General features: G+C 50.4%; 5 protein-coding genes across 5 annotated transcripts; 3 read left to right on the top strand and 2 right to left on the bottom strand.

Annotated features, from left to right (window-relative positions):
* Positions 1–1,088: 1,088 nt before the first annotated feature.
* Positions 1,089–9,418, top strand: BDW70DRAFT_167629 (type I polyketide synthase; the record flags this gene model as incomplete). Its single annotated transcript, XM_073742284.1, has 10 exons — positions 1,089–1,235; positions 1,286–1,430; positions 1,495–1,763; positions 1,840–2,203; positions 2,261–2,487; positions 2,547–3,099; positions 3,148–3,307; positions 3,360–7,965; positions 8,016–8,333; positions 8,388–9,418. The coding sequence occupies 10 exons, from the start codon at positions 1,089–1,091 to the stop codon at positions 9,264–9,266; spliced, it is 7,668 nt and encodes a 2,555-aa protein (XP_073600714.1). The 3' UTR covers positions 9,267–9,418.
* Positions 9,419–11,403, top strand: BDW70DRAFT_39312 (MDR family MFS transporter). Its single transcript, XM_073743913.1, has 4 exons — positions 9,419–9,741; positions 9,796–10,619; positions 10,698–11,019; positions 11,085–11,403. The coding sequence occupies exons 1-4, from the start codon at positions 9,570–9,572 to the stop codon at positions 11,363–11,365; spliced, it is 1,599 nt and encodes a 532-aa protein (XP_073600713.1). The 5' UTR covers positions 9,419–9,569; the 3' UTR covers positions 11,366–11,403.
* Positions 11,404–11,798: 395 nt separating this feature from the next.
* Positions 11,799–12,877, bottom strand: BDW70DRAFT_39308 (putative 2-deoxy-D-gluconate 3-dehydrogenase). Its single transcript, XM_073743912.1, has 2 exons — positions 12,692–12,877; positions 11,799–12,619 (listed from the first exon to the last, which is right to left on the bottom strand). The coding sequence occupies exons 1-2, from the start codon at positions 12,818–12,820 to the stop codon at positions 11,954–11,956; spliced, it is 795 nt and encodes a 264-aa protein (XP_073600712.1). The 5' UTR covers positions 12,821–12,877; the 3' UTR covers positions 11,799–11,953.
* Positions 12,878–13,156: 279 nt separating this feature from the next.
* Positions 13,157–16,494, bottom strand: BDW70DRAFT_39297 (putative DNA repair protein Rad4). The gene is made up of 4 exons (XM_073743911.1): positions 15,875–16,494; positions 15,624–15,827; positions 15,231–15,579; positions 13,157–15,187 (listed from the first exon to the last, which is right to left on the bottom strand). The coding sequence occupies exons 1-4, from the start codon at positions 16,433–16,435 to the stop codon at positions 13,404–13,406; spliced, it is 2,898 nt and encodes a 965-aa protein (XP_073600711.1). The 5' UTR covers positions 16,436–16,494; the 3' UTR covers positions 13,157–13,403.
* A 4,363-nt stretch (positions 16,495–20,857) lies between these two features.
* Positions 20,858–27,375, top strand: BDW70DRAFT_155555 (ankyrin repeat-containing domain protein; the record flags this gene model as incomplete). Its single annotated transcript, XM_073740050.1, has 3 exons — positions 20,858–22,203; positions 22,250–26,158; positions 26,214–27,375. The coding sequence occupies 3 exons, from the start codon at positions 20,858–20,860 to the stop codon at positions 27,373–27,375; spliced, it is 6,417 nt and encodes a 2,138-aa protein (XP_073600710.1).
* Positions 27,376–27,688: the final 313 nt, after the last annotated feature.

Genomic DNA, 27,688 nt, shown 5'->3' with positions numbered 1-27,688 from the left:
TAGCTCTACTTTCCCGCCCGGCTATGTTACGTATACTACCAATATTTGCTCCCTGCTGACATGAACTAAGCTCTTATAGAACATAGGCCAAAATTCAGGTAGCAGTTCATCACATACTGTATATTGTTGTCGCTCTGGTCAGTTATAAATTTCGGCCCTATATACAACTGCTGAACCTAAGAAAGGAAATCTTTACGATAATGATAGAGTAGGGGATTTGCCTAGAGCTAATAAGTGCTCTACTTACCACAATGAGTGCCCATTGGTATCTCACCTGCATATCGACGTGCAGAGGCTCCTGCCCTGCCAAACCGTACAGCAGGCAGGTTCTGGCGTTGGTGTTGGGTAATGACAACCAGAATAAAAGCCCTTACTAATAAGGGTTGACCCTTTCTGGTGTAGTGGCAAAAATCTCTCAGGTAGACCAGACTCAGTCACGTGGCATGATAGATGACGGAATATACGCTTCCTGGTCTGGGATGTACGCATCAGACGCGTCACAGTCTATGCGGTAGTTAGTGGCCCGTTCAGCCCGCCTATGGAAAGCCAGCTTTTCTCACATCCTCATTACTCTGTGCCATGATCAAACAGTCCCTTAACAGTGGTTTTTAGAGTGATCAAGTGTCATATATCACATATAAGGCGTCCAACCTGTTGTCCAGCCTCCAGTTGAGACAAGGTTGCCGCCCACCGACTGGACGACGATGAGCAGCCAGGATGTGTGTTTCCTGCATTGGACAGGCATCCAGTCACCAAACAGACACTCTGTGTTCACTCAAGAAACCTAAGCAAAAAGCAACACTCAGTATGCTCTGATGGGGCTGAGGCTGGGGCTGAGGCAGAAGTCGAATATTTTATGTGGCACACCCCTGCACTCTGGTGAATATACCTGCGATCGAAGGTCAAGAATAATTCAAACTCAACCTAATCCCCAAATTGCAAATTGCGTCAGTGGAATAGCATCGCAGAAAAAAAAAATGGTTTTCGATATCAGTGCCGTTGCTCCCTCGTCCGCTGCACGATCATATGGGACCTCAGCTGTACCCAGCGATGTTCACGTTGATGCAATTCCACTCGCCCTCATCGGCATGGCTTTCAAATTCCCGCAGGGACTGGACACCGCGGATTCGTTCTGGGAGGCGCTCTGCGCCGCTCGCTCCATGTGGTCGCAGTTCCCGCCCAGCCGATTGAATTTCGATGGCGTCTATGATGCGGATGAAGAGCGGTTGAATAGCGTATGTCTTATTCAATGGTGAAAGGGGGATGCAGTGAGCTGAGCGAGCAGTTCCCTCTCAAAGGAGCACATTTCGTCGACGGAGACGTTGGGGCTTTTGATGCTCCATTCTTCACACTTAGTCCGGCCGAAGCCGCAGAAATAGACCCCCAGGCTCGGATTTTGCTGGAGATCACGTATCATGCTTTAGAGAACGGTTGGTGTCTTCCTTTCTTCTCCTCCGCTATCTATTCGTCTTTCAACTGAACCCTATACTCTAGCTGGAATACCTATTTCCAGAATCGCTGGAACAAGAACGTCGGTCCACACCGGCACATTCGCTGAAGACTATAAAGGCTTCTTCATAGAAGACCCCCAGTTTGCGGGGAGATACGCTGCTAGCTCTCTCAGTCCGAATATGCTGGCAAACCGCATCAGCTGGTTCTATGATCTGCGCGGCGAGTCGGTGAATATGGATACGGCTTGTTCAAGCACGTTGGTTGCGCTGCATGCTGCCTGTCAGGGACTCAGAACGAAAAGTGCGGATGTGGTTCGTCAATCTACCTTCTAAACCTAAACAGCCCTTCTGAGCCTCGTCGCACTGACTTTGATTACGATCGCGCTAGGCTATAATGGCAGGCGCAAATCTCTTTCTAAGCCCCGACACTGCAACGTTCCTTAACAACCAGGGCTTCCTGTCTCCGGATGGACGGTGCTTTAGTTTTGACGAAAGGGCAAACGGGTATGGCCGGGGCGAGGGCTTCGGCGCAGTAATTATCAAAAGACTCGACGATGCACTCCGCGACCATGATCCCATCAGGGCCATTATCCGCGCGACAGGGACGAACCAAGATGGTCGGACACCGGGCATTGTCCAGCCCAGCGCGGAAGCCCAGAGTAGCCTGATCAAGGAGACGTACCAAAAGGCGGGACTAGATATGAGTAGGACGAAGTATGTTGAGGCACATGGGACAGGGACACCCGTTGGAGGTAGGTCTCGCTACCAGGCAGTATTCTGTAAAGAATCAGATATTGAAGAAGATATAGATCCGATCGAAGCGGCAGCCATAGCAGATGCATTCAAAGGTTACATAGCGCCTGACGATCCTCTGTATGTCGGGTCTGTCAAGTCAAACATTGGGCATCTCGAGGGTGCCAGCGGTGTCGCGGGTATAGTGAAGAGTGTTTTGATGCTGGAGAGAGGAATCATTCCTGGTATCGCTGGATTGGAAGTGCTAAGCAAGACTATAGAGCAAAAACAAAAATGTCTCAAGGTATGTCTGGCTTAACCTATTTTTCAAGAGCTACGGCTGAGACATCGTCGATCTCAAAGTTTCCGAATGAATCGTGTCTATGGCCAATAGATGGACTGCGAAGAATTTCGATCAGTTCATTTGGTTTTGGTGGGACAAATGCGCATGTTGTTATGGACGATGCTGAGCATTATCTGAGCCTCCGTGGCATCAGCTCCCAAAACGATCTCTGTGTCAAGTATTGTGGCCCGAAACTGCTCGTGTTCTCCGCGCAAGATGAAGACGGTATTTCCCGGCTCGAGACCGCGTATAACGATTGCCATTCTCGTTCTTTATATCCTCAGACCGATGAGTATCTCTCACAGTTGGCATATACTCTCGGTGAGAGGCGAAGCGCGCTCCTTTGGCGCTCCTTTGCGATCTGCCCCTCGCCAGGACACTTAAATGGAAGTCTTAAACTTTCGCCGCCTGTAAAATCACGCAGTACCCGGCGACTGGCGCTTTGCTTCACGGGGCAAGGGGCGCAGTGGTACGGGATGGGTCGAGAGCTGCATGTCTATGACTGTTATTCTGGAGGGTTAGCAGCTTGCGCGAAGGAGCTGAGATCCCTTGGTGCTTCCTGGGATATTATTGGTATATCTTCTTCCTGCTCCATCTGATACTTCCCGTTGACTGGTCCAGACGAGCTTTCCCGCTCGCCAGAGAATACTCGCGTTCACGAACCCGAAATTAGCCAAGCGCTGTGTACGGCACTGCAGCTGAGCTTGGTAGATCTCCTAGAGAGTATCGGCGTGCGCGCGAGTGTTATTATGGGTCACTCTTCAGGGGAAATTGCAGCAGCGTAAATCTATCATACAGAGAGCACAGCAGTTCAATGCTAATGAGCTACATAGATACGCTATTGGTGCGCTGGATAGGCGATCGGCCTTGAGCGTGGCATATCATCGAGGTCGACTGTCGTCATCACTGGCTCGAGATAATATTCACACAGGCGGGATGATCTCGGTTGGCCTTTCCGAGACAGACGTTGAACCATATCTAGAGACAGTGAAGACGAAGTTCGGAGAACTGGATATCTCTGTCGGATGCATAAATAGTCCCCGGAACGTGACTCTTACTGGTGAGGAGAAGCAGATTGACTACATCAAGGGTCTGCTCGAAAAAGATGGCATTTTTGCTCGCAGGGTCGCTGTTACTGTGGCATATCACTCACAACATATGCAGGCCATTGCTGAAGAGTATGGTAGGGCTATAGGGACGCTGCACGGTCGGAAGAACAGGCTCGCCTCTTGTATGGTTTCGACCGTTACGGGGGACATTGTATCACCAGAACAGGTTGGGCAGGCTGGCTACTGGGTCAGAAATATGATATCGCCGGTGCGGTTTGAGGGGGCATTGGCCAAGGCATCTTCGATCAGTGTGGTTGATGACAAGCCGCTACATGACATTGTGAGGATTCAGTTTGACGATATACTTGAAATAGGACCACACGCAGCATTACAACGGCCCATCAAAGACGTATTGAACACAGTTTCAGGTCGAGGCCCGGTACCCGGCTACACCTCCGCGCTGATCCGCAACAACAATGCAATCGAAACTGTCTTGACAGCCGCCGGCCATCTCCACTGCCGCGGTCACCCTATCAACGTCTCAGCTCTCAACCAAATCTCCTCATCCCCACGACCATTGACTAACCTACCATCATATCCATTTGATCACGCCAAATCCTACTGGCGCGAACCACGTATCAGCCAGGGCCATCGTTTCCGCCAGGCCCCGCGCCACGATTTTCTCGGCCTCCGAGTCCCTGACTTCAACCCGGGCCAGGCAAAATGGCGCCGCCGGATCAGGTTGGCTGAGGATCCGTTCCTGGCGGATCATGTGATTGCACAAGTCAATATTCTTCCTGCTGCCATGGCTGTGGCGATGGCCATTGAGGGTGTTAAAAGCCTTGCCGCTGGCAGTAAAGGAAACACGCCGGCGGGTTATTCATTAAAAGACGTGCAGTTCTTCCGGCCTGTCACGCTATCGCCGGATGTGGATGGGATTGAAGTTGAGTTTTATCTCTCTTATGCTGAATTGGAGAACGATCGCAACGACTCGTGGAGAGTGTTTCAGCTTTATTGCATTGAGAACGATGCCTGGATTGAGGCAGCTCGGGGTAAGATCTGCATTATATACGAGAATGGTCAAGGAGAAATTGACCGCGGTCGTGAGACGTTGCTTGAGAGTGAAAAATATGCGGCCGAGCTCACTCGTCTGCAGGCCTCTTGCTTGCGCGAAGTCAATATGCCCCAGCTCTACCGTGCTCTAGCCGTCAAGGGTGTCGAATACGGCCCAACCCACCAATGTATCAAGACGTCCTCATATAATGACAGCGGAAATTTCGAATGTCATGCTGCAATTGACCCACATTCCTATCTGTCAAAAGCTCGAACGTTTCATCAAGCAGATTTTACTATCCACCCGACCACTCTCGATGGACTCTTCCATCTTAACGTCGTCCCCATGACGAACGGCGGGAAACGGATCCTCCCAAGTGTGGTGGCAGGAATTCGATACCTATTCATTTCGGAAAGAGTCCGAGACAAGAACAAGGAACAGAGCACGATGCTTGCATGGAATAAGTCTGCTTTTTCCGGGTCGAGTAATGTGGTCTCCGATGTTGTGGCGTTTGATGCATCCGGGACAGAAGCGCTAGTAGTGCTGGAGGGCCTCGAGGCGAGATACTTGAAAGAGGGGGAGGTACCACATGAACAAGGTGGGAAGAGGAAAAAGCTATGTTGGAATTTTGACACACGCCCTGATGTTGAACTTCTCTCGCCGGCAGAGCTGTATCAGCACGTTACTGCAGGAGATCTAATGCAGAAGCCGCCGGTTGGGGTAGACCGGGATATCATGATCTTAGTCTATATTTGCATCCTGCGGGTTCTTGACGTATTGACTCCGGCTGTTGTCGGAAATATAGCCTCTCACCATCAACGTTACGTATCTTGGATGCAGCACGAGAAAGAGAGGTTCGTCGCGCTCGATGCGGACAGTATAACCAAAACAGAAGTCAATGCACATCTACAAGATGATAAATTCTACACGCAGCTACTTGCTTTCCTTCGACATCAGAACAAACGAACCAAACTCTTTGCGGTCCTCGCTGACAACCTCCCGGCAATCCTACAGGGAGCCACCGACCCTGTGGAACTAATGTTCAAGACCCCATTGGTAAAGGAATACTACCGCGAGGTCTATGAGCAATCCAATGCGCAATCACAAGCACTGTCTTTTCTGGATCTTTACGCGCACAAATACCCACGTCTCCATATTCTGGAGATAGGGGCCGGCACTGGTGGAATGACGAAGGACATATTGGCCACATTGACGCGAAACGGATCTGGAGAGCCGGGAAGAGGGACACCGCGATTCGACCATTATACATACACAGACATATCGGTTGGCTTTTTCACAGATGCAGCTTCACTGTTTGAGGATTTCCCAGAGAAGGTAACCTTTGAAATCCTTGACATCGAGAAAGACCCCATCAAGCAAGGTTTTGAGGCCGGCGCATACGATCTCATAATAGCAGACAATGTGTTCCACGCGACCCGGGACCTGGATGTGACTGTGGAGCATGCACGGAAGCTGCTGAAGCCCGGCGGGAAACTGGTTTTTTTTGAACTGACGAGTTCGGATGTCGTGCGGCTCAATTTTGCCTTTGGTCTTCTGCCCGGCTGGTGGCGTTTTGAGGATAAGTATAGGCAGCTCAGTGCCGGTGTGACGGTGGAAACGTGGGACCATATTCTCCGCAACAATGGCTTTAATGGAGTTGAGGTCTGTATCAACGATTATGCTGAGAAAGAATCTCAGGAGCACAGTGTGCTAATTTCCACGGCTGTGGGAGATGATCTGCCAGCTCGAAATCCTCCGCGGACGGCGGTCGTGTATGACACGGAAAATCCAACACAGAAGAAAGTTTCAATGATGGTACAGTCCCGCATCCAAGCGCTGGGAGCCGAGACTACCGCTATTAGTCTCCGGGATGCACCGCATCTGGCAAGCCAAGGGGAATGGTTTTTCATCGTCATCATCGAGCTCGGAAACAGTGTTCTCTCCACCCTGGACGAGGATACTTATATTCTTTTTAAAGAACTTTTGTCAGGGGCTGACGGTATACTCTGGGTCTGTCGAGGCGGCGGCAACCGCCCGCAGCTACCAGAACACGCCATGATACAGGGTGCTTTTAGGGGAATTCGACTTGAAGAATTGGCATCGAAGTTTATTTCACTGTCTCTGGAACCATGCTCAACCGATCCAAGGCGCATATCAGACTTGACAATGCGAGCTTTTGGTGCTGTGGCTACAAGACCTGTGAATGAATGTGAGCAGGAGTACGTCGAGCGCAATGGTTGTCTCTGCGTCGATCGGCTTATCGAAGCTGACTACATCAATGAGAGACTCTCTGATCTCCTAGCAGAGATTGAGGAGAGAAACTCATTGTTTGGAGCGCATACGGCACTGCGGCTCGACATTACAACACCAGGCTTATTGGATACGCTCGTGTTTGTCGCGGATGAATCGATTCAGTCTCCGCTAGCCCCTGATGAGATTGAGATTAAGGTTGAAGCATGCGGGGTGAACTTCCGTGACTGCCTTATTGCCTTGGGGCGCATCGCTGGGGATCGCTTTGGGTTTGAGTGTGCTGGCACAGTATCTCGGATGGGCAGTGAGGTTCGAGACCTGGATATAGGTGATAGGGTCTGTGCCAGTGCAAGTGGGACATACCAGACCTACGCTCGTTGCAGGAGTAGCGATATAATCCCTATCCCTGACTACATGAGCTTCACTGAAGCGGCTGCCTTGCCTGTCGTCTTCAGTACTGTTTACTACGCTCTCACCCATATTGCGAATATTCAATCAGGCGAGACAATACTCATTCATTCAGCGGCAGGGGGTACAGGACAAGCCGCTATTCAGGTTGCAAAACTTCGCAACGCGGAGATCTTTGTGACCGTCGGTTCAGAGGAAAAAAAGAAACTGCTAATGGAGTCATACCAGATCCCGGCGGAGCGGATCTTCGACAGCCGAAATGCGTCCTTTGCTAAAGCTATCCGCCGTGTCACTGGTGGCAGAGGCGTCGACGTTGTCCTAAACTCATTAAGTGGTGACCTCCTGGTGAGTAGTTGGGAGTGCATCGCTCCATTTGGTCGATTCCTTGAATTAGGCAAAAAGGATATCCTTTCAAACCACGATCTGCCAATGCGGCAATTCGAGCGGAATGCGTCTTTCCATGCAATAGACCTCAACGAAGCGCGGAAATATCGGCCAGAACTATTACAGCGGTTGCAGAGAGAAATCTGGAGTCTCATGACAAGCCATACCGTTATCCCGCCTCGACCAATACATGTTTATCCCATTAGTGAGGTCGAGCAGGCGTTTCGGTATCTGCAAAGCGGAAAGAACACAGGGAAGACGGTTATTGAAATACGAGGGGATGACCCTGTCAAGGTAAGTAGGAAGTTTCCTCTTCCCTGAACCAATGGTCTAATGCCTCCTAGACGAAGCTTAGGGTACAGCGCTCGTGGTCTTTCAATACGAACGCTACATACATTATCGCCGGCGGTCTCGGTGGCATCGGCCGCGCTACAGCGCGGTGGCTAGTGAGCAGGGGTGCGAAGAACCTCCTCTTGCTGTCTCGTTCTAGGCCCAATGCAGAGGCCCAGCAAGTTATTGATTCGTTGATAAGAGATGGGACGCGCGTTGAAGTCCGTCCGTGCGACATTAGTGACTATGAACTTCTAAAACATGTGCTCGAGGACGTTGGCCAGACGATGCCGCCCATTAAAGGCTGCATTCAGTCGGCCATGGTACTCCGTGTAAGCGTGGCTTGTGTCATTTGTCTTCTGCCTGTCCCTGCTGATCAGTTGCAGAATAAAGTCTTCGCGAATATGACCTATACCGACTGGAAAGAAGCGGTGTCATGCAAGGTCGCAGGGACCTGGAACCTACACCTTCTTCTTCCCAGTGGTCTGGACTTCTTCATTATGTACTCGTCCATCGTTGGCGGGATAGGAGGCACGGCGGCGGCCAACTACGCCGCTGCCTGCGCATACCAAGATGCCTTGGTGCACTATCGGAACAGTCTGGGCGAGCGCGCAACAACACTCAACTTGGGTGTTATGCTAGACGACGGGGTATTGCGCGATAACGACACGGTACGCAATGCGCTCACGGCATCTGGGTATCCCATCGGCATCTCTCAAAGGGAGATGTTCGCTTTGCTGGAGTATCACTGCGATCCGTCTTTTGAAATCCCCCGCACACCGCTCAGATCACAGGTCCTGGTTGGTCTCAATACACCTCTGGGCTTGGCTGCAGAGGGCCGCGAGATCCCCGTCCTCCTCAGTCGGCCGCTGTTCCGTGGAACCTGGAATATCGTCGACGCCGTCGAGTCGCCCGCCGCCAATGCGGCCGAGGATGCAGGAGGCAATGAGGACATACTCCGTCGACTGGTGACTGTCACCTCCATGCAAGAGGCCGCCGATGTCATCGCCGAGTCCCTCATGCAGCGACTCAGTAAAGCAATCGGCGTTCCGCTCAAGAACCTAGACGCGACCAAACCAATGAACCAGTATGGGGTGGACTCGCTGGTCGCTGTGGAGTTGAGGAACTGGTTCAAGTGGAAGTTGGATGCGGATGTCGCCGTCTTTGAGATGCTGGGCAAGATGACCTTTGAGGAGATGGGCCGAATCGCGGCGGTGAAGAGTCTGGTGGTTAAGGGGATACTGTCGTCTTCGACTTCGTCGTAAGCGATGGCAGTAGCAGTTGATCTGCATATTGGAGGTCTCCAGTGACAGTTAGGGCTTGGATGTGGAGTCATCTATATACTGGCCAGTCAGAGCAGTCAGACGCCGCCGGCAGTTAGCACAACCAGTCTAAGATGATGCCATCGATCAACACTCTCAGCGACATTTAGCGAGTACTTAATAATGGAGTTCTCGGGCGATAGATAACGCCCCAACCCCACCAGAGCTTTGTCATCCTTCTACTTGCTATATATCCATTATTTTCTGCACTTTCTCTGAAAACAACCAATAGCGTCGATTATCAACATGTCGTATGGAACAATCCCTTCGGTGCAGGATCCTGCCAGCGCGGCTCTCGCTCAGGAACACGAACAAGACCACGAACACGAACAAGACCACGAACACGCCCAAGAGGAAGAACCGCTGCTCCCCGCCGTAGACTGGAAACCACCCAAAGGCTTCCTTTGGATCGAAGTCGGTATGTTCTCTCCCTCCGCCGTTGTCTCTGTGGGATTCACCTTAACCTCAATAGCAATCTTCGCCAATGTTTTCCTCTCCGGCTTCGACGGCACAATCACAGCGTCGACCTATGCGCTCATCAGCTCCGAGTTCAAGGCCGCAAACACCTCCTCCTGGCTTACAACCTCGTACCTGATCACCAGCACGGCATTCCAGCCTCTGTACGGCCGGTTCTCTGACATCTTCGGCCGGCGAGCCTGCTTTTTCACGTCCACCATCAGCTTCCTCCTCGGTTGTCTGGGGTGCGCCGTTGCGCGGGATGTCGTCTTTTTGAATCTCATGAGGGCGTTGACGGGCATCGGTGGAGGGGGTCTTATGACGATGGCCACAATCATAAACTCCGACATGATCCCCTTTCATCGCCGCGGTATGTACCAAGCCGCGCAGAACGTCTTGCACGGGTTCGGGTCTATCTGCGGGGCGTCGCTCGGCGGGTCCATTGCAAATACGATCGGTTGGCGGTGGTGTTTTCTTTTACAGGTGCCCGTGTCTGTTTTTGCGCTTGTTATCGGACGGGTTGTTATCCCTATACCGCTGAAACCTCCTATGGGCGTTGGCTTGAGTGTTTGGAAGCAAGTTGACCTTGCGGGTGCACTCCTCCTCATTCTCGGTCTGTCCGTGCAGCTGGTCGGCTTGAGTCTGGGTGGGAATGAGCTCCCCTGGAGTAACGGATGGGTTGTTTCCAGTCTGCTCGGCAGCGTGGTCCTGTTGGGCGGGTTCCTGGTCGTCGAGGCAAAGACAAGTGCTATCCCTGTCATCCCGCTGCGGATGTTGAAAGGCCTCTTGCCGGTCTCGACGCAGATCGCCAATATCTGCGTTGGGATGGCGGCTTACGCTGTAAGTCTCTTTTGCCTCCCTATCTCTTCGCTTAGCCCCTCCCGGCAAATATCAAGGCGCAACTATTGACGTCAACAGTTCCTCTTCAACCTCCCCCTCTTCTTCCAAATCGTGCTGCTAGACAGCGCATCCAAAGCGGGCGCCCGTCTTGTGATTCCCTCCCTCGCGACGCCCGTCGGCGGACTCCTGTCTGGAATCATCATGTCCCGCTATGGCAAACTGAGCTACCTAATGCGTGCAGGTGCTATGCTCATGTTTTTGGGGAACCTGCTTGTAATGATACTGGACTTTGAAGACTCGGCATGGAAGTACTTTGTTTACGTTATACCCGCGAACCTGGGACAGGGCGTTGTGTACCCGGCAATTCTATTTACGGTGTTGGCGGCTTTTGGGCATGAAGGTTCATACCTCACTTTTACTTGATTTTGCAGGGCGGCTATTTGGCTAATCTTGGATTGGAAATAGACCATGCAGTATCTGCCTCGACAGTGTACCTCATCCGCTCGCTGGGAACAGTCTATGGTGTTGCGATCACGTCTGCAATCGTGCAAAATGAGCTCGTGCGTTCCCTACCGGGGGCGTTGCGAGGTGTACCAAATAAATGGAAAGTACCACCCCTACCTCCCCTACCCTTTCACCTATATATGCCTCCTCAAACACCCATATTCCCCTTTACTATTCATCATATCGTCACCCATTACGTCAGCAACCTGCTCACCACCACTTCTTTGTTATTGTGCAGGTGATCGACGAGATCAGACACTCCGTCAGTGCGATTTATACCCTCGATCCAGAGGTCCAGCTCCCAGCAAGACATGTCTACTACGGCGGGATTCGGATGGCGTTTGCGGTTAGCGCGGGGTTCGGTGCTGTTGCTGTTGTTGCGGCGTTGTTCGCAAGGGGACGGGGTCTGAAGAGGGAGGGATAGGTTAATCCCTCTTTTGGGGCGTCATTTCGTGTCTTGGTAGTGAATACACTACTGCTAGGTTGCGCGCGGGACTGCGGGTTGAATCGAGGGAAGTGGTTAGGTGAGTATAATGAATCTGCGGGATGGGATGTTGTTGCTTGACGGCGGGTGGTGGAGAGCAAGAGCGCCACAGGGTGTCTTAATAAGTAGGGGCCGCATATATAGATGGGTAGGTAGTGATATGCAAGTAGAATTGATAGACAAATGGCTTTGGGAACTCCCGACAGTTCACTAACCTCTGCAGTCAAGGCAACAATGAAGCATCTATACTTTTGGACCGCATCCATATTCAAACAACAAATCTATATACACTACCATATCGCCCTGCCATGATTTGGGGCCGCGGTAAAAGACCACTGTGATCTCTCTACCTCCCCATCCACCCTCCATCGACCGTAACAAGCTCTCCACTAACATAGCTACTGGCCTCGCTCGCCAAAAACACCACCGGCCCCTTAAAGTCCTCGGGCCGCCCCCATCGTCCCGCTGGAATGCGCGCCATAATCCCCGCATTTCGATTCGCATCATTGATCAAAGCCACATTCATATCTGTATCAATATACCCCGGCGCAATCGCATTCACATTAATGCCCTTGCTCACCCACTCGTTACTCAGAGCCTTCGTCAGCTGCGCAACACCACCCTTGCTCGCCGCGTACGCGGGGACCGTAATGCCACCCTGGTAAGACAACAAGGAAGCAACATTGATAATCGAGCCCTTCTTCTTATTCGGCGTGAAAGACGACTCTGGCAGTGAGAGGATGTAAGCGCCGAACTCGCGACAGAGCGTGAAGACGCTCGTTAAATTGACATTGAGAACCTCGTCCCAGTCCTCGTCGGGGAATTTCTCGGATGGATGCCGCCGTTGGATCCCAGCACAGTTTAGCAGGATTGTTGGGTTGTGCCCTTGCGATACGAGCGTTGGGATAATGGCCTTGACGGCAGACCGGTCGGAAAGTTCGGCGGCGTGGATTGTGGCTTTGCGGCCTAGGCGCGTAATCTGGTCTCTTGTCGTGGTGTTACTGGTGTCTCTCTGCGCGTCGCATGTTAGCTAGTGGATCGTTCTCGTGTGGTGGATATGGGGAGGTGAAATGGGTGGACGCACCTGAACGAGGATAATATCGGCCCCGGCCTCTGCAAGCGCAATGGCCATTGCAGCACCAATGCCGCGGGTTCCGCCGGTAACGAGGGCGGTTTTGCCACTGAGGGAGAAAAGAGATGCGACGTCTGTCATATTGTGATTGGGGTGTTTTTTGATTATGAATGTTGATTGAGGGAGAGGGGGATGGAGCCTTCAGGCACTGTTATATGCTAGTGCGGGGCATCCAGAAGAGGATGTTTCCGTTGCCGACCTCAAAGCCCGCCCGAGTCACCCCGCATCGGCTATTGCGCCGATCGGGAGTCGTCCGATACGACGGAGTATATAGTATACGGTGATAGGCTTTTTGCAAAGATCAAGGAAGTGTAGAGCGTACACAAGAACGCAAGTGGCATTAATCCTAGTATCACCACACGGAGATCTGATTATATCCGGCCACGGTTCTGAGAGACAGTCGTCTATTTGTACAAACGGATATCCATTCTTTTTGTGCTGCTCGGATATGTTTCCGTTTACTCGGACAACTTCTACCTGCCAGGGCTCCATGTTGATTGCGCGTAGCACATTTTCCGCTGCTAATTATAAGAGCTTCTAATAGCGGACGAAGCAACATCCAGTTGTGCGCAGAGCTACCAAAGCTCGTTTAAGTATCAAGAATATGCACATCCAGGATTATACAAAGTCTAAAGTGCAAAAGGAAATACTTCTACTGATGAACTCAATCAGACATAAGCCACTCGGGAACCGCATCCTCATCCTCAGGGTCCTCTGATAATAGAGAACCCTCATTCTCTTCACCTTCGTGTTCAGAGGACTGAGATGCGACTTCCACGGATTGCGCGCGGGACTGGACTTGTGAAGGCGCGCGAGAGAGGATCTCGACACTGGCAGACGCAGAGTCGTTGACCGATGAGGCTACTGTGATAGGCTCATCGATTGAGCCTCCCAAGGCCCCTGTGACAGTGGAGAGCGCTTGGGCTGGATTTGTATTTTGGGGTTGACCGATGGTAGAATGCTGCTCGGCTGAGGGAAGGTCCGCGTTGCTTGGCACGACGATAAGGTCATATCGTAAAGGCGGAGGTTTGACCCTGCGAGGGGGTTCACGAATAGTTGGGTTTAGACCATCGCCCTTTGGAACGAAACCGCCCTCCAGGTCGTTCACCGAAGCAGGCATAGGCTGATCCCGCTGGTCGCCATCGAAGATCGTATATCTGCGCGGTCCGTCCACGAATGAATGACCTTCCGCATTGGAGTCCGGTAGAAACCCACCCCTCACCTCCCCGTCATATGCGGAATACTCTTTTGGCGGTGCAGCATTAGGCTGGGGGCTCACCGTCTCGGCATCAGATTCAGGAAGAAAGCCGCCTCCTCCCTGTGGCTCGCCCTGTTCCATCCCTCTCGCTTCGTCATCCGCTTCACCCTCAATAACATAGCCTCTGACTCGCTCAGCAATCCGAAGCTTCAGTAAGAGGTGCTTCCATGCTCGCAGAACCTCGACGGCTCTTTCTTCCTGCTCATTCTGCAGTTTCTCTTCCTCGAGTGCTTTCAAGACTTCTTCGACTGCTTCCTTATATTCATTTGCAACAACTACCCCTTTGATGATAGCTGTGCCGTGGCGTCCCTTGAAAATAAACCCGGTAACGGCGTCTGCATAGTCGATCCCTAGAATTCGGGCAGCCCGCGCAGCATCTAGATGTGTGATATGAATACCACCAGCGGGAACCATACTCGGTACATAAACATCCAAATTTCCAAATGCGTTTTTTGGTATCCGTCCCTGGACGACCGGTGGTGGTTTATACAGCGCTGTTTGGAAGAGGGCGTAGAGAGCAGTTTCTTCGCCTTCGTCCTCGTCATCCGTGGCCATCCCCTTGTTTCTCGCTGGTATCCGCTTTAGCGGTTGCTCACCGACCTTTATGTCGCGGCCTAAACGGTACCACTTGTTTGCACTGCGCAGAGTATGGACATCTGAGCGACGATAGATCGGCTCCGTCTGGCTCTTGCCCCCAGCCTTCCCTAGGCTAACATGACCAATAACCCGCTTAGGAAAGATAACCTCGTTGCGACGGAGATGCCGCTCCAGCGCATAAATAGGATGATCTTTGAAGTCTTGCACATTCCGCGGCATAGGCTCGGAAGCTGTCTTTGCCGTTAGCTCGGCTATTTCCAGCTCATCGCGGTCTTCCAAAAATGGCTTCTCGAAGTGTTCGAGGACCCTCTTCCACCAAGCTTCACCATTCTTGGTCGATTCGACCCGGAGTTTGCGGGTCTTGGCGTTAAACACCTTGGTGTAGCGACGGGTGACGTCTCTTGCTGATGCGTCTTCTTCAAATGCGACGACGTAGCTCAGAAGGTTATAAGGATCGGTAGCAGGAGGTTCGAGTTTGTGCGGTTTTGCGAGCGTTTTCGTCACCATGGGATCAACAACGACCCATTTCTGGAAGGCTTCGTTGAATGCCTCAACCCAGAAAACGGGATATGAGGACTCGCTCCGTATGGGTCCTGTAATTGTCAGTAAAGCCTTTGAACTAGTCGAGGGGCGTACGTGAAGAGAGAACAGTGGTATTCTGCACTCGAGTTGGCTTGAAACCCGGCCGACCAATTCTACGAATAGGCACTGGTTTTGCCTCACTTTTGGTTGAACCATCAGTCAGCGAGTCGGGATCGTCAGAAGATATGACGATAGGTTCCGGCTCTAGCTTTTGCGGAGGTTGCATGGCTGCCGAGAATGGCAACGGTTGTAACGAGCAGACCAACCTGGCCTCGACAGCAACCGACCGAAGAAGTGCACAGAACAATTGAGCGCCGAAATCCCGAGAGCCTTGCATAGTCTTGGCCTGAGCGCGAAAGTCGTCTAATGACAGGAACACTTCGGCGTCAGAAATGATAGCCTCCTATAGGGTATTAGCAAGGCCTGATTAGAAGGACGAGTTCCTACCGTTCTCCGCTTCAAAGAGGCGGGGTCGTTCGCCCAGTGTGCACGCCATAGGCCAGGTTTTGTGATCTTGAACCTCCTAAAGAAGATATCCCCGGCCTGGTTTAGGCCGTCAAGAAACATTGCTGATCTAGTATGCTGCGGCTTTTCCTCGGGTGGATTCAATTGCGACCTTATATGCTTCGATAGTATCTTTCTAAGAGATCCCTACAGATATACTTAGAAGGTTCAAAAGAGGATAGGATGCAACGCACCTGTACTTCCTCGTCATTGCACCATAAATTACGACGTTGAACATGGCACATTAGACAGAGCAGATGCATCTTATGGACATCAAGTCGGAGTTTCTTCTCTGCCGCAGTTACTGGTTTGCGCCGGATAACCCTTGGCTTCCGATTGTGGTTCTGCTCAAGGGTAATCTGCAGCGGTGCTTCGTCCGTCACGGACGAGGTTGGACCTGAAATAGTAGGCTGTTGTATATCGACTTCCTCCCACTCCATATCTGATTCCTCTGACTCTGATGGTGAATTATATACAATCTGCGGTTGCTTGACCGAATTCTCTTCGGCTTCCCTGGGGTGTGAATCCTGTTGTACGACTTGTGCCTGGACATCTTGGGCGGCCCGAGCTCTGTATCCTGCCGGCTTGAATCTTTTAGCCGGTCGTTCATTCTCTGACTGGCTTATTTCCTGCGCTTCCGCTTCCGCTATCATCTCCCGGTAGACCTCTGGTATTTCGTCTTCAGCTCGTTTCGATCGGCGACTGCGGGGAGCTCCGCGCGATGCGAGGCGGCCGGGGCGCATCCGGGATGACATTATGGGCTATTGTTTGCCGCAGCATGAAGGGTATGCGCGCATAGCCGAAGAGAATAAACAAGGTCAGAGGATGTGACTCAAGAAAGCAACGAACACGAGGTTACGCGACTGTTGTCGGGATGAGACCGATCACGTGTAGTGTGACGTAAGATTTCATTTTTCCCTTTTTGGCGCCCGGCTCTTGGCACAAGTCTACCGCTCGCAGCTACCCTGTATCATATATACATATTCCATCGGAAAATTGGCTATTTTTGCATTTTTATTTGTGTATTCCAGGTCGAAATGGTTACGAGCTTGATCGGCATCCATCTGAATATCCCATTTAGATCCGTCGCGACGAGGCCGATCTTCGCCGGTCTCTGGCCGCCGAAAGCCAATATCGGTAACAATATCCTGCCAAATCCGAAGATCGTGAGGTACTGTATCGATTCTGGAGTTCTGGCTCAAAGTCTCATTGTACACTATGTTGCAAATGTTTATACTCTTCCTTTGTTTCAGAAGCCCTAATCATCTGAACAATATTCTGGATCTTTGTTACCGGCTTCTGTAATGTATCAAATAGCTAATTTAATGCAGCGACTCACTCAGCGCGTCTTCTGTCCCTTGTATGCTTTCCTCCAGGCCAAGGCTGTGTACTCGTTATTATCTCGTACAAGGACATTTCTTGCCACGTTGACAGTTCGTTCCACATCCACAAACAATCCTCCTGGAGGATCATCGTTAGAGAACAGACGGCTCCTAATCTTGCCCCGGTAAATTATAATATATCCATGACACAATCTTGAGTAATAAACATACACATTCTTAGCTTGTTAATGCTGCTGGCTGTCATTCAAGCACTATTACTAGGTATATTGCCAATGTGGGTATATTTGGGAGCCCAAGGGCCCTTATATAAGGCATTGCTGTTCATTCTGCCTTACACCAGAGAAAATAAAAAGCTATTTTATATTACTTTACAGATAAGTGCGTTTATATCTTGATAAACTAGCAATCTTGTTGTATGGTAAGTTGGAGGAATAGTTCCACCATGCAACATTAGTCATGCCCTAAAACTTGGAGGTTGGTTACCAAAAGGCTGCAAGACAAAAAGCTGAAGAGCACAAGGCAGATGACCTAGGGCTCTACAGATGCCTCAGTATTTGAGGATTTAATTGAGGAGCACTCCGACCTTAGTGGTCTTGTAAAGGACAAAAATAGCACCGAGTGGCAGACCAAGCCGCAGCACGCTAAACGCGCGCTTTGAAGTGACCGCGGCTTTCAGTAAAAACGAGACTCGCAAAATGTTGCTGAAGATGGACAAATGGCAAGAACACGGCTGATGGGCAAGGGAGAGAGGAGGCTAACTGCGGTCAACTTGGCTGTAGGGAAAGAACTAGGCCTGGTGGCTTTGGGTAATGGCCAGAACATAGGTGAGCGTTGGTAGAAGCAATCTGCAGTCGCGGTAGGGACCTGCAGTCGACATTCAAGGGATTTAAGTATGTTGACGCAGATCTCTGCCTGGTCGGATGTTGTAGGATTGGACTGCTAGAGCTGTGGTGGTTAGCATGAAATTATCTCTGTTTGCACAGTGCAGCTTTCGTGATGGCCTAAGCCCTTTTCAGCATGTAATGTGTATACAATGACTGGTGCTCCTATGCCCTGGGGTATCGGTGAGGATGATCCATGGTCATGGTAGCATAAATAATAGTCAGACTAGATCTTTCCTTAGTGAGCCTTGGAACAGTTAGCTGAGGGTTAGCTGAAGGTTGGTCTACTCTCTTTTTTCCCCTTGTTTATCAATCTACGCCCGTACCTGACGATTATTATTTCTTTTATTGGCAGAAACAAACCCCTCAACGGAGCTAGAGATTGCCCTGGTGTGGGGAAGTTCACCGTCCCTGCACACTCGTATGCACAACCCTCAACTTCAAGAGCCTCATCACGACATGGAGCCCCGTACCGAGTTTAGATACGGTTACGTTATGTGTGAGTTTATGACCGAACTGTATGTCTTATGCACAGCTTATTATCTCTTGCCAAGGCTTGAAGACGATACGCGTTAAATCAACCAGCGTCGTACATGTCTGCTTTGACTCCATGACAAGTTACACCCTCCATGATACATCTAGGAAAGATGATCTAGAATATTCTGGTTTTACTTGGGGCTTTCGTGTACATTGCATTGAGTTTGATATTTGCTTAGCATGGGAGTTACGGTTCAGGTGGGATCATATATAGCCTCCACGATTTTCAGGTTATGCAGGTTGAATTTTCGTTCAAGTCGGTCAGTGTATCTCTTTCGTAAAGGTAGAAGTAGATTTCTTTAAAAAAAGAAACAGCATATTAAGCTGCAGCCCTACATACTCAATTTGCCATGCTGCCACAAAGAGTGATGCATGACCCTCTCCTTAGAGTGGCCAATAAGAGGCCATATACAAGCAGATGCTTGCTTAACCTGTTCCCTATTTCTCCCTACACATACTAGAAAGATCTTTCTCCTTGTCCACAAACCCTTCTTGTACATACAGCAGTATATAGTTTAGAACAGGCAATTGTCCCCTTACATGGTGAAACTATAGTCTACTGGGACATGACTAAGAGACCAGCAGAGAATGGTACCAGAATAATCACATCTGAAAACGTACATTCTCGGTAATTCGCCAGTAATAGAGGGGCAGGAAGGGGTGTTTCTAAGTACCAGCATAGATAGTTGTTGCCAGGGGGTGTCACGGAAGCATAGGATGCTGCCAGCGAGCCTACACAAGGATTGTTTTAGCCTCCATCTAAGGAATCTGTCCTAGACAAGGGAAGTAATGCTGAACAGCTAAGAATAATAATAAAAAAGTGTCTGTTGGTATCTGTTGTGACAATTAGCGGGCTGTTGGAAATGGCTTTAATTGAACCGCCCGCCTGCCACTGACAGGCATCTCACTGCCCATTGCGGTATTTACCAAGCACCGGAGCAGCCACTTAACATCAGGAAGAAGAATCTGATGAAGCGCGTATGTCTGAACTTCCGCAGGCCATGGAATCAGACAAAATGCCCAGAACCTGGGCGGCCCACCCGGAAGAAGCGGCCTCGTACGAACTTTAGCTTGAATAACTCAACGCCAAACCAAGGCCCCGTTGACCACGACCAAACTGAGGAAAGTCCTCAGTGCAGGTGGCAGGAAACTGCCGGCAAGTTAAAGCCAGCTCCCGTCCTAGAACCGAAGTTCGAAGGACAACAAAACTGGTGAAACTTGCAAAGCCCTAAAGACTGGGCAGAGAAACGCGAGAACGACAATGACAACTTTTCGTCCACAGCAGCTTTGACAAACAAGTAATGAATTTCTTCAATAATTCTCTGCCAGGGATACACTGAAGACCAACAGCACCGAGAACTTTTTCACCCACCGAAGAGCGCGGATACGACGCCCAAGGGGAAGTTGCATGGCTCAAACCCGTATGGAGAAGGATTTGATACCGTGGACGTTGGAACCTCCCAATATAAGCCTTCTACTCCAGTAAGAGCCTCGCCTAGCAGAGCGTGGCTTAATTTATCGTGACGAGAATATTGACGAGAATATTCTGCCCGGCGAGTACCGCATTGCTGACTTTTGGAGATTCTCAGTTCAAGCATTATCTCCGCCCACAAAATGAATTCTCTCTCTATTCGTTCAAATGTAGCTAATACTGTAGCAGAGGATTATTATTTGAAGTGTTCTGAATTGTTCTTGGATTTAGATTGTGACGTACGCCTCTCGTTCAGGTGCAGCGCTTCCCGGGGCCTGCCGAGGTTTCTGTCTTGAAGGAAATGTCCAACGATGTACTGCCTGCTTAACTCCTAAGGTATGCAGTTTCTGTCCTTTCCTAGGTTGCTTTCTGGCGTTGATGCTTGTCAGGAACCTTCATTGCCAGAATACGTCAGGGGACAGCTGTAAAGGAGCCCGAGCTGGAGATATACTTCCTGCCTGAAAATGATCCAGATTCCACGGACGTCATACTTTGAGCACGGCGCTTGGGTCTGTACATGCGAATGAATCGCCAAGCAAGTCTCACGAGGAACGAAGGATGGAACGAAATCTAAGAGACGCGAAAAAGTTGCGGCCTAGCACCGCTCTGCCTTACCGGTACGCAAAAAACGGGGCATACTTAAGACTAGACGAGATTATACCAAGTAAAACTCCGTTAGACGATTACAGAGGGATGACTCGGCAGAAGCGCTATCAGAATTGACCCTTGGTGCGGTTGCGCATCCTACATACCACTCTCTGGCTTACGGCGCAAGGATAACTGGGCCAGTGGACTCTCCGAGATTAATATCATCTCGAAGAGCGAGTATACAATGAGATGAGATACAGCCTCGTGCAGCATTGCCGGCAGCCTCTCAGCCTCTCATCCTCTCGCCAAACAACGCCTGTTTTAGAGTGTACACCACCCCGCTCGTATTTAACCACGATGGTCAGCTGTCCCACCGACTCTCCCATCCTCGATCAAAAGTCTGAGATGTCTGATCCACTCTCCGTAGCTGGTAGCATTGCTGGGCTGATCGTCCTAGCTGAAGAACTGTTCCACCTTGTATGCAAGTTCAAAGACGCGAAAGAGGACATCCAAAAATTATCCAAGGAGATCCGCAGCCTCTCAGTGCTGCTTTACGATTTATCATTGCTTGCAAGATCATTCGAGTCTGATCAAAAGCTGGATACGTACTTTCGTCTGCACTATGTCAACGACTGTCGCGAAACAGTCCAGAATGCCATATCGCGACTAGGCAAGGCCGCTGGTAGATTAACGGATGGGCTAGCGCGAGCGGCGACTGCCAAGTTCATATGGCCATATTCAGAGAAGGAGGTTCAGAAACTGCTTGAGGAAATCTCAAGGCACAAAGAGACCATGACGCTTGCGCTCTCCGCCGATTCCTTGAAGAAGCTGTTACAGGCTCTATCCAAACAGAGCGAGATGAGTGACGGAATTGACCATCTTCACAAAAAGCTGACCGAAATCGAGACACGGATTACATTGGATAAGCGGCGTAATGATGTTCTCGACTTCTTTATGCGCTATAACCCGCAGCCTCATTTCGAGATGAGCTTGAGTCTTCGCCATCCTTCAACCGGTCTTTGGTTGATAGAGGGTCCTCATTTCAAGAGCTGGCTTGATTCTTCCCGGGGTGGGAGACTCTGGTTGAGCGGCATTCCCGGCGCTGGCAAGACGGTGTTGGCAGGCTCGATCATTGAAGAGTGTCTAAGAAAGACTTCAAGCAGCAGCAGCACGGCCGCGACCTGCTTTTTCTTCTGCGACTACAAGCAGACGCAGACCCAGGATGTATTAAACATACTAAGCTGTCTCGCGTCGCAACTCGCGCGGCAGAAAACCAGTGCCTTCGAGATACTTGCAGCATACTACGACGATCTGCATCCAGACAGAGGTCTTTCCCAGTCACCAAGCTTGCCAGCTCTCTTGGAAAGTTTGAAAAACATGTCAGAGGAATTTGATCGGGTGTATATGGTGATTGATGGTCTGGACGAATGTGGCCCCGGTTCTTCGCTGGCCAGGGATTTATGTTGGTTGATGGAAAGGACGCCAGCAATTTCAATGGCGGTACTGAGCCGTGCTGAACAGCATATTGTCGAGGATCTGGACGGCCGATTCAACCAAGTTGAGATTGTTGCACACAGCGCTGACCTGGAATTATACGTGCGGGCTGAATTGAGGGACAGGATTCAGAAGCGAGAACTTCGAATTCGGAGGCCGGCGTTGGAAGGGGAGATAGCTCAAGCATTAATTGATAGGGCTAACGGGATGTAAGCAGTAGCCATCGTTCTCCAGACTTGTTATTGAACATATCAGGTTCCGCTGGGTCAGCTGTCAGTTGGACTACATGTGCGAATTGCCAACCGATAGGGATCGAAAACAAGCCCTTGGGAGGCTACCACCAACCCTCAACGCAACATACCAACGGATTCTTGATGATACACGCCCAGAGTCGATGTACATCATGCAAACGACACTGAAACTTATTGCCGCCGCCGGGCCTGAACTGACGATTGCTCAGCTATGTGACGCTCTATCGTTTCATGAAGACAGCCTGTATATTGATGAAGACGACGTACTCGACGAGGGTGAGATTGCTAGAATCTGCAGAAGCCTGATTCGGAAATCTAACGATGAGAGCCACTTTGAATTTGCGCACTTTACTGTACGCGAGTTTCTTGAATCGTCCTCGCTGCTCAATACGCCACTTGAAAAGTATCATATAGCACCCGATGAGAGCTGGTTCCTTATTGACTTCTGCCTTCGCTTTATTCGCCTGGAGAACTTCAGCAAGCCCTTATATACCCCAGTCGACATATTGCGAGCGCTGGAAGGTACATGCAATGTTCACCCGTTCTATCATTTTGCTACATGGAGTTGGCCAGTTAGCTTCAGATCCAACTTCGCTCGACTGCAGGATACAAAAGAGCAACAGCTTTCAGAGCAAAACGCCTCAGATCCCCTAATAGCAGCAGTCCTGCGACAAATTGATGAGTTTTTCTGTTCGGACAAGAGCCCGGCTTTTCTCATGTGGTCTGCGAACCTAGCCGTAAATCTTCGGCGACATGTTTATTTATTCGACAACGCCTCGTATATACTTCCAGAGCTTCTTCATGCAGGGTTCACGCCGTTGCATATGGCCTGTATATTGACTCTAGAGTACCCGGTTTTGAGACTCATAGGACAGAAGCCTCGCGCACCTGTGCCGTCCAGCAACTTCCCATCTCCAGCGCAATGTCTTCTTCTCGGCCTCCCAACGCTCCTCTATGATAGACTATCAGATTGTGCAATGATGGAGTCTATGAAGGACGATCTTGTCTTCACCCATTGGATGGGCGTCCACACATCATATAACATTTGGAGTGATTTGCTTAAACGTCTACCCACAGCAATGCCACTGGAGTTAGAGGAATTGAAAATTGGGTCAGAGCAATACAGCGTCCTGGATTTTGTCTGCGCTCGAGCTCGCGACCCGCTCCGCTGGGCGAAAGACTTTTCGTATTTCATGCGGCCTGATGCTAGCCTAAGACAGGAGACGGTTCTCAGAATGCAGGAATCCATATCAAGCTACCAATGGCCATCTGATACTGAGGAACAAAGCCAACTTCTGCTCAATTGGCTCCAAAATATTGACGAGAACGCCGACGTCTTGCGAAATCCTGATGTGCTGGTCAATCTACGACAACTTCTCGCTGACATGAGAACTATGGGTGATGCGCATGGCCAAATGACCGGAGAGCTTGAAGATCGGGAATACGATATGGCTTTGGAGTTCGCCATTAAATACGACCATGTGGCCAGACTCCGCGAGCTTGCAAGCGACCAGAGGTTTCATACCTACCACAATAGACAAGGCATGGGCAGATCCATGCTGCACCTTGCCGCGGCCCTGGGCTCAAGTGGAGCACTGGATCTACTTTTGATATTTGGTCTGGATGCTTCTTCGCAGGATCGTGACGGGAACACTCCTCTCCACCTTTCTTCTAAGGAATGTATCAAAACCTTGGTAAACCACGGTGTTCCTGATGCAGCACGGAATCGCAACAATGACACGGTTTGGCATATCAAGGCTCGGCAGGATGAATCTGGTTTGAGTATCCTGCTTAACATATGCTCCGACCTTAGGAACCGATTGATTGAAGTGAACAATGACGGCTATACACCAATGACCCTTGCGGTGTACATGGCCAACGAGGATAACGCCATTCTCTTGCTGTCACATTGTCAGGATGTGAAAGCTCTTGTCGGGCCTCGTCCGATTTATGAGGCAGCTCTTCGACCAAGTTTCGAGCGCTTCATAGAGGCACTTATTGCGGCAAAAATACCAATCGAGCAAGGGACATCGCCGGTCCACCGAGTATCCCCGTTGGCATCTGCCCAATGTATACGCCTCCTAAAGTCCCTTTGTCCAGGGGCTTGCAGCCAACGATTCAACCAACGCTTACCGGCAGAAGAACTTCTAAGAAAGCTGCCTGGTTTCTATGATTCTTTCGAGAAAGAACTTCTGGTCGAACTGATTCCAAAGCCAGAGTCGCAGAAGGTAGAGTGTTGGGAGTACCTTTGTTCCCAAGTTTTGCTTTCTCTCAAACCCGACCCAAAGGAGGTTGATGTATGTCTTGTCTTCGGGCCGGTATTGGAGGTATTTCTTGATCAGGGAGTCTGCGAGGCTTACGAAAAGCATTACAATCGGACAGCCGCACTATTGCTGGCCGATGTATTTCTTGAACACATTGGTAACCCACAAGTGGCCTGGGATGCACTAGGTTCGCTAGACTCTGCCGTGCTTGAGGTTCTCAACGGTAGTCAAGGTCACTTTGACGCCGATTTGCCCTCTCTTTTTCGTCTCAGTGTCTATGTCGGTTGGGAAAAGGTAATGCACGAGCTTTGGAACACGACCAAGGCTGTCGATGAATCCGTCTATCGGTCATCCCTGGAGCTCGCATGTCAGCCTTTCAACCGATGTTCGCTCAAGACTTTTGAACTTCTGCTTTCAAAGGTTCCTGGTCAAGAGCTAAACCAGCTAAATCTGACCTCTGGGTTAGCTCCAATACACCTCCTGGCCAACGAAGACGTACCGGCAAGGATGCAGAAGCTAAAAAGACTCCTTGAAAAAGGAGCCGATCCTGATGTCCGCTGCAGGAGGGTGTCGGAACCGGCCCTCGTGTACCACATTTTCGAACGCTCGTTTCAAACTGTCCAGATCTTACTGGAAAGCCACGCCTGCCCTCAACTAACTGATGACTGGGGCTTTGATGCGGCATTTGCTATAGTTTGGGTGGACGGGCTTGAGTCACTCCGCGCGTTGCGGGAAAGGCATCGAGAGACAGATTGGAGAAAGACCTTAACAATACACCCGGAAGTCTGCGCTGCTGATAGATGCTGTACTATCATCAAAGTGATTGAAGTTCAGCGGTCTAATCTGCTCCATGTTGCAGCTGCTGTCGGATCGTTGAGATGTTTCCAATACCTGGTCGAGGAAAACTTGGTACCAGCCATAGATGCAAAAGCTGGTCTTGGTTACACCTGTGCGCATCTTGCAGCAACACTCCCCTCAGATGTTGGCTGCCGATTTCTTGAGTACTTGGCTTCGAAGTCCTGTGACGTGAACGTTCTTAGCGACGACGATGAGACTCCCCTTGATATTGCGATCAAGTGCAACATAGCGGAAGACAATATTAGAACTCTACAGCGCATTGGTGCTCGGACGGCCGATACACGAAATGTGAGCAGTCTGCGGAGTGTTGTCAAGACGTCAGACGGTATCAGGCCTTCTGAAGATGGCTCCTTCGAACGGCTGCACGAACCGAGCACAATCATGAAAAGCGAACTGGAGCTCCTGGGAGACGCTATAGCAGCCGGCGACTTACCAACTTGCATACAACTACATTCTCACGGCTGCTCACTGAAACATGTAATACCGGGCGCGAAAGCCACGCCACTCTTTTGTGCCGTGGCTCACAAACAGAGCACTATTGTACAGTGGCTTCTCAAAAATGGCGGTGGAATTTGGTTCCAGGTTCCTAGTCTTATAGGAATTATTCAATTTGCTTTGAGCCTACCTGGGTGCAACGGTATGCTGCCAGCCTTGATGCATCATTTTCAGCCTATGTGGCCTGAATGGCTGGTTGGGGATGGAAATGCCCTCATATTTGCCATAGTCCACTCGAATATAGAGGGATTAAAAATTGTCCTTGATTTTGTTGTAGATGCAAACCAGAAGGCCAGGTAAGTCAGCATCATCCCCTGCTTCGTTCTTTGCAGACCTAAATATTTGCTCCAGGAAACTCGGTAGTTTGGCCCTTCCGAAACTTCTCGATGTTTTAAATACATGTCGGCCACTCCCTCTTCTCGACGTCGCAATTAATTGTGACAATATTGACGCCCTCAAGATATTGCTTGACTATGGTGCAAGTACTGATATCCCTGACAAGGACGGATACATGCCTTTACATCACGCTTTGATAAAGAAATCATACACTGCCATGCAATACCTCTTAGAGCGAGGGTCTGCGTGCGACATTTCTATGCCCCCACTGGGATACTTACCCAGAATGATACCCCTGACCTATTCCTTGATGGGAGGGGATAGAGAAGCAATAGATCTCCTCCTACCCTACGTGACACCTTCAGGTTCATTGTCAGTGTTCAAATCCCCATTTCTCGCTTGCCCAGATCCTGCAGCATTCGCAATACTTCTCGACCGTGGCTTCAGATACCCGTCTAGAATCTGGCAATTGCAGGAGCTAACATTCGAGAGAATCCGGTTGCCTGTGTTCACGTCCTACATCTTTAACAGCCATTTCTTGACAATATTCCGCCTTGATCAATATGAGATCCCCGTCTATTTGCGGTATGCTGTTGTTGCCGTTTTGGCCCAGCTCCTTCGTGTTCTTGGGAGGAGTGCAATGCAGACTATGCTCCCGACTGAGCCTGCGGACTGCGATAGCCCTCTCTGCACAGCAGCCGGGCAGGGGCTCCTTGACTCTTGTCAAGCCTTGCTCTCTATGGGCGCGGATATAGACTTCGAAGGCCACCACATCGGCACCCCGCTCATGGTTGCCTATGCCCTGCGCCAGACGCATATCGTGAAATTCCTCGTGCGAGCCGGCGCAAGCCTTGTATACTGGAGTATTCATCGCAATGCATGGATATCCGTGGTCTCTCTTGCCGTAGAGGAAGATTACCCTGAACTTTGCCGGTGGCTTCTCGTTGAACGATTCACTGACCAGGCGAAAATTGCTCTCCATCCGCACAAGACTTCTGCCCAGAACTCCATCTCACCTTGGAGTGGTGGAAGGACTGTTGGGCTTTCTCTTACCGGGGAGAGGTGTCGAAAACAGGAGGAGTCGTTGCTTGATTATGTTTTGAGACTGGGGGGGGTCAGGTTAGGGTTGAGGGGAGAGATGGTGTATTGTATGATCACAGTTGATGAATCAGGATAAGCTTATATTGCACACCTGGCTCTTTCTGTTTAGGTCAAATAATGGATACTGATCAATTTACACTTTGCTAAGGAGTAAGAGAGTACTGCAGATGAAGCCCAGTATCACCGTCTGTGAGCCTACAGCATCGGGATCACCTTATTTATTCCTGGCTTTTGGAGCAGGCAGAGAGCTTGGGTCCTTAATAGTCTATTCAGGACTCAATACACTTATTTAAAGGTACAGGGGAGGGCTGTAATGCCTACTTCGCTAAACAAGCACGTTGAACACTTAGCATCTTCGGCCCTAGGCAGTGCTCTATGTAATTTGTTTC

This window comes from Aspergillus foveolatus (assembly GCF_047715535.1).
Source record: "Aspergillus foveolatus strain CBS 279.81 unplaced genomic scaffold BDW70scaffold_2, whole genome shotgun sequence".
Classification (NCBI taxonomy): Eukaryota; Fungi; Ascomycota; class Eurotiomycetes; order Eurotiales; family Aspergillaceae; genus Aspergillus; species Aspergillus foveolatus.
This window is presented reverse-complemented; position numbering and strand designations above follow the sequence as displayed.

Coding starts and splice junctions, on each gene's coding strand:
- BDW70DRAFT_39312 (XM_073743913.1), top strand. CDS start 9,570: ATGTCGTATGGAACAATCCCTTCGGTGCAGGATCCTGCCAGCGCGGCT. Junction 9,742..9,795: donor CTTCCTTTGGATCGAAGTCG/GTATGTTCTCTC, acceptor TAACCTCAATAG/CAATCTTCGCCAATGTTTTC. Junction 10,620..10,697: donor TTGGGATGGCGGCTTACGCT/GTAAGTCTCTTT, acceptor TGACGTCAACAG/TTCCTCTTCAACCTCCCCCT.
- BDW70DRAFT_39308 (XM_073743912.1), bottom strand. CDS start 12,820: ATGACAGACGTCGCATCTCTTTTCTCCCTCAGTGGCAAAACCGCCCTC. Junction 12,620..12,691: donor CCGATATTATCCTCGTTCAG/GTGCGTCCACCC, acceptor TGCGACGCGCAG/AGAGACACCAGTAACACCAC.
- BDW70DRAFT_39297 (XM_073743911.1), bottom strand. CDS start 16,435: ATGTCATCCCGGATGCGCCCCGGCCGCCTCGCATCGCGCGGAGCTCCC. Junction 15,828..15,874: donor GCAATGACGAGGAAGTACAG/GTGCGTTGCATC, acceptor GTATATCTGTAG/GGATCTCTTAGAAAGATACT. Junction 15,580..15,623: donor CCTCTTTGAAGCGGAGAACG/GTAGGAACTCGT, acceptor AATACCCTATAG/GAGGCTATCATTTCTGACGC.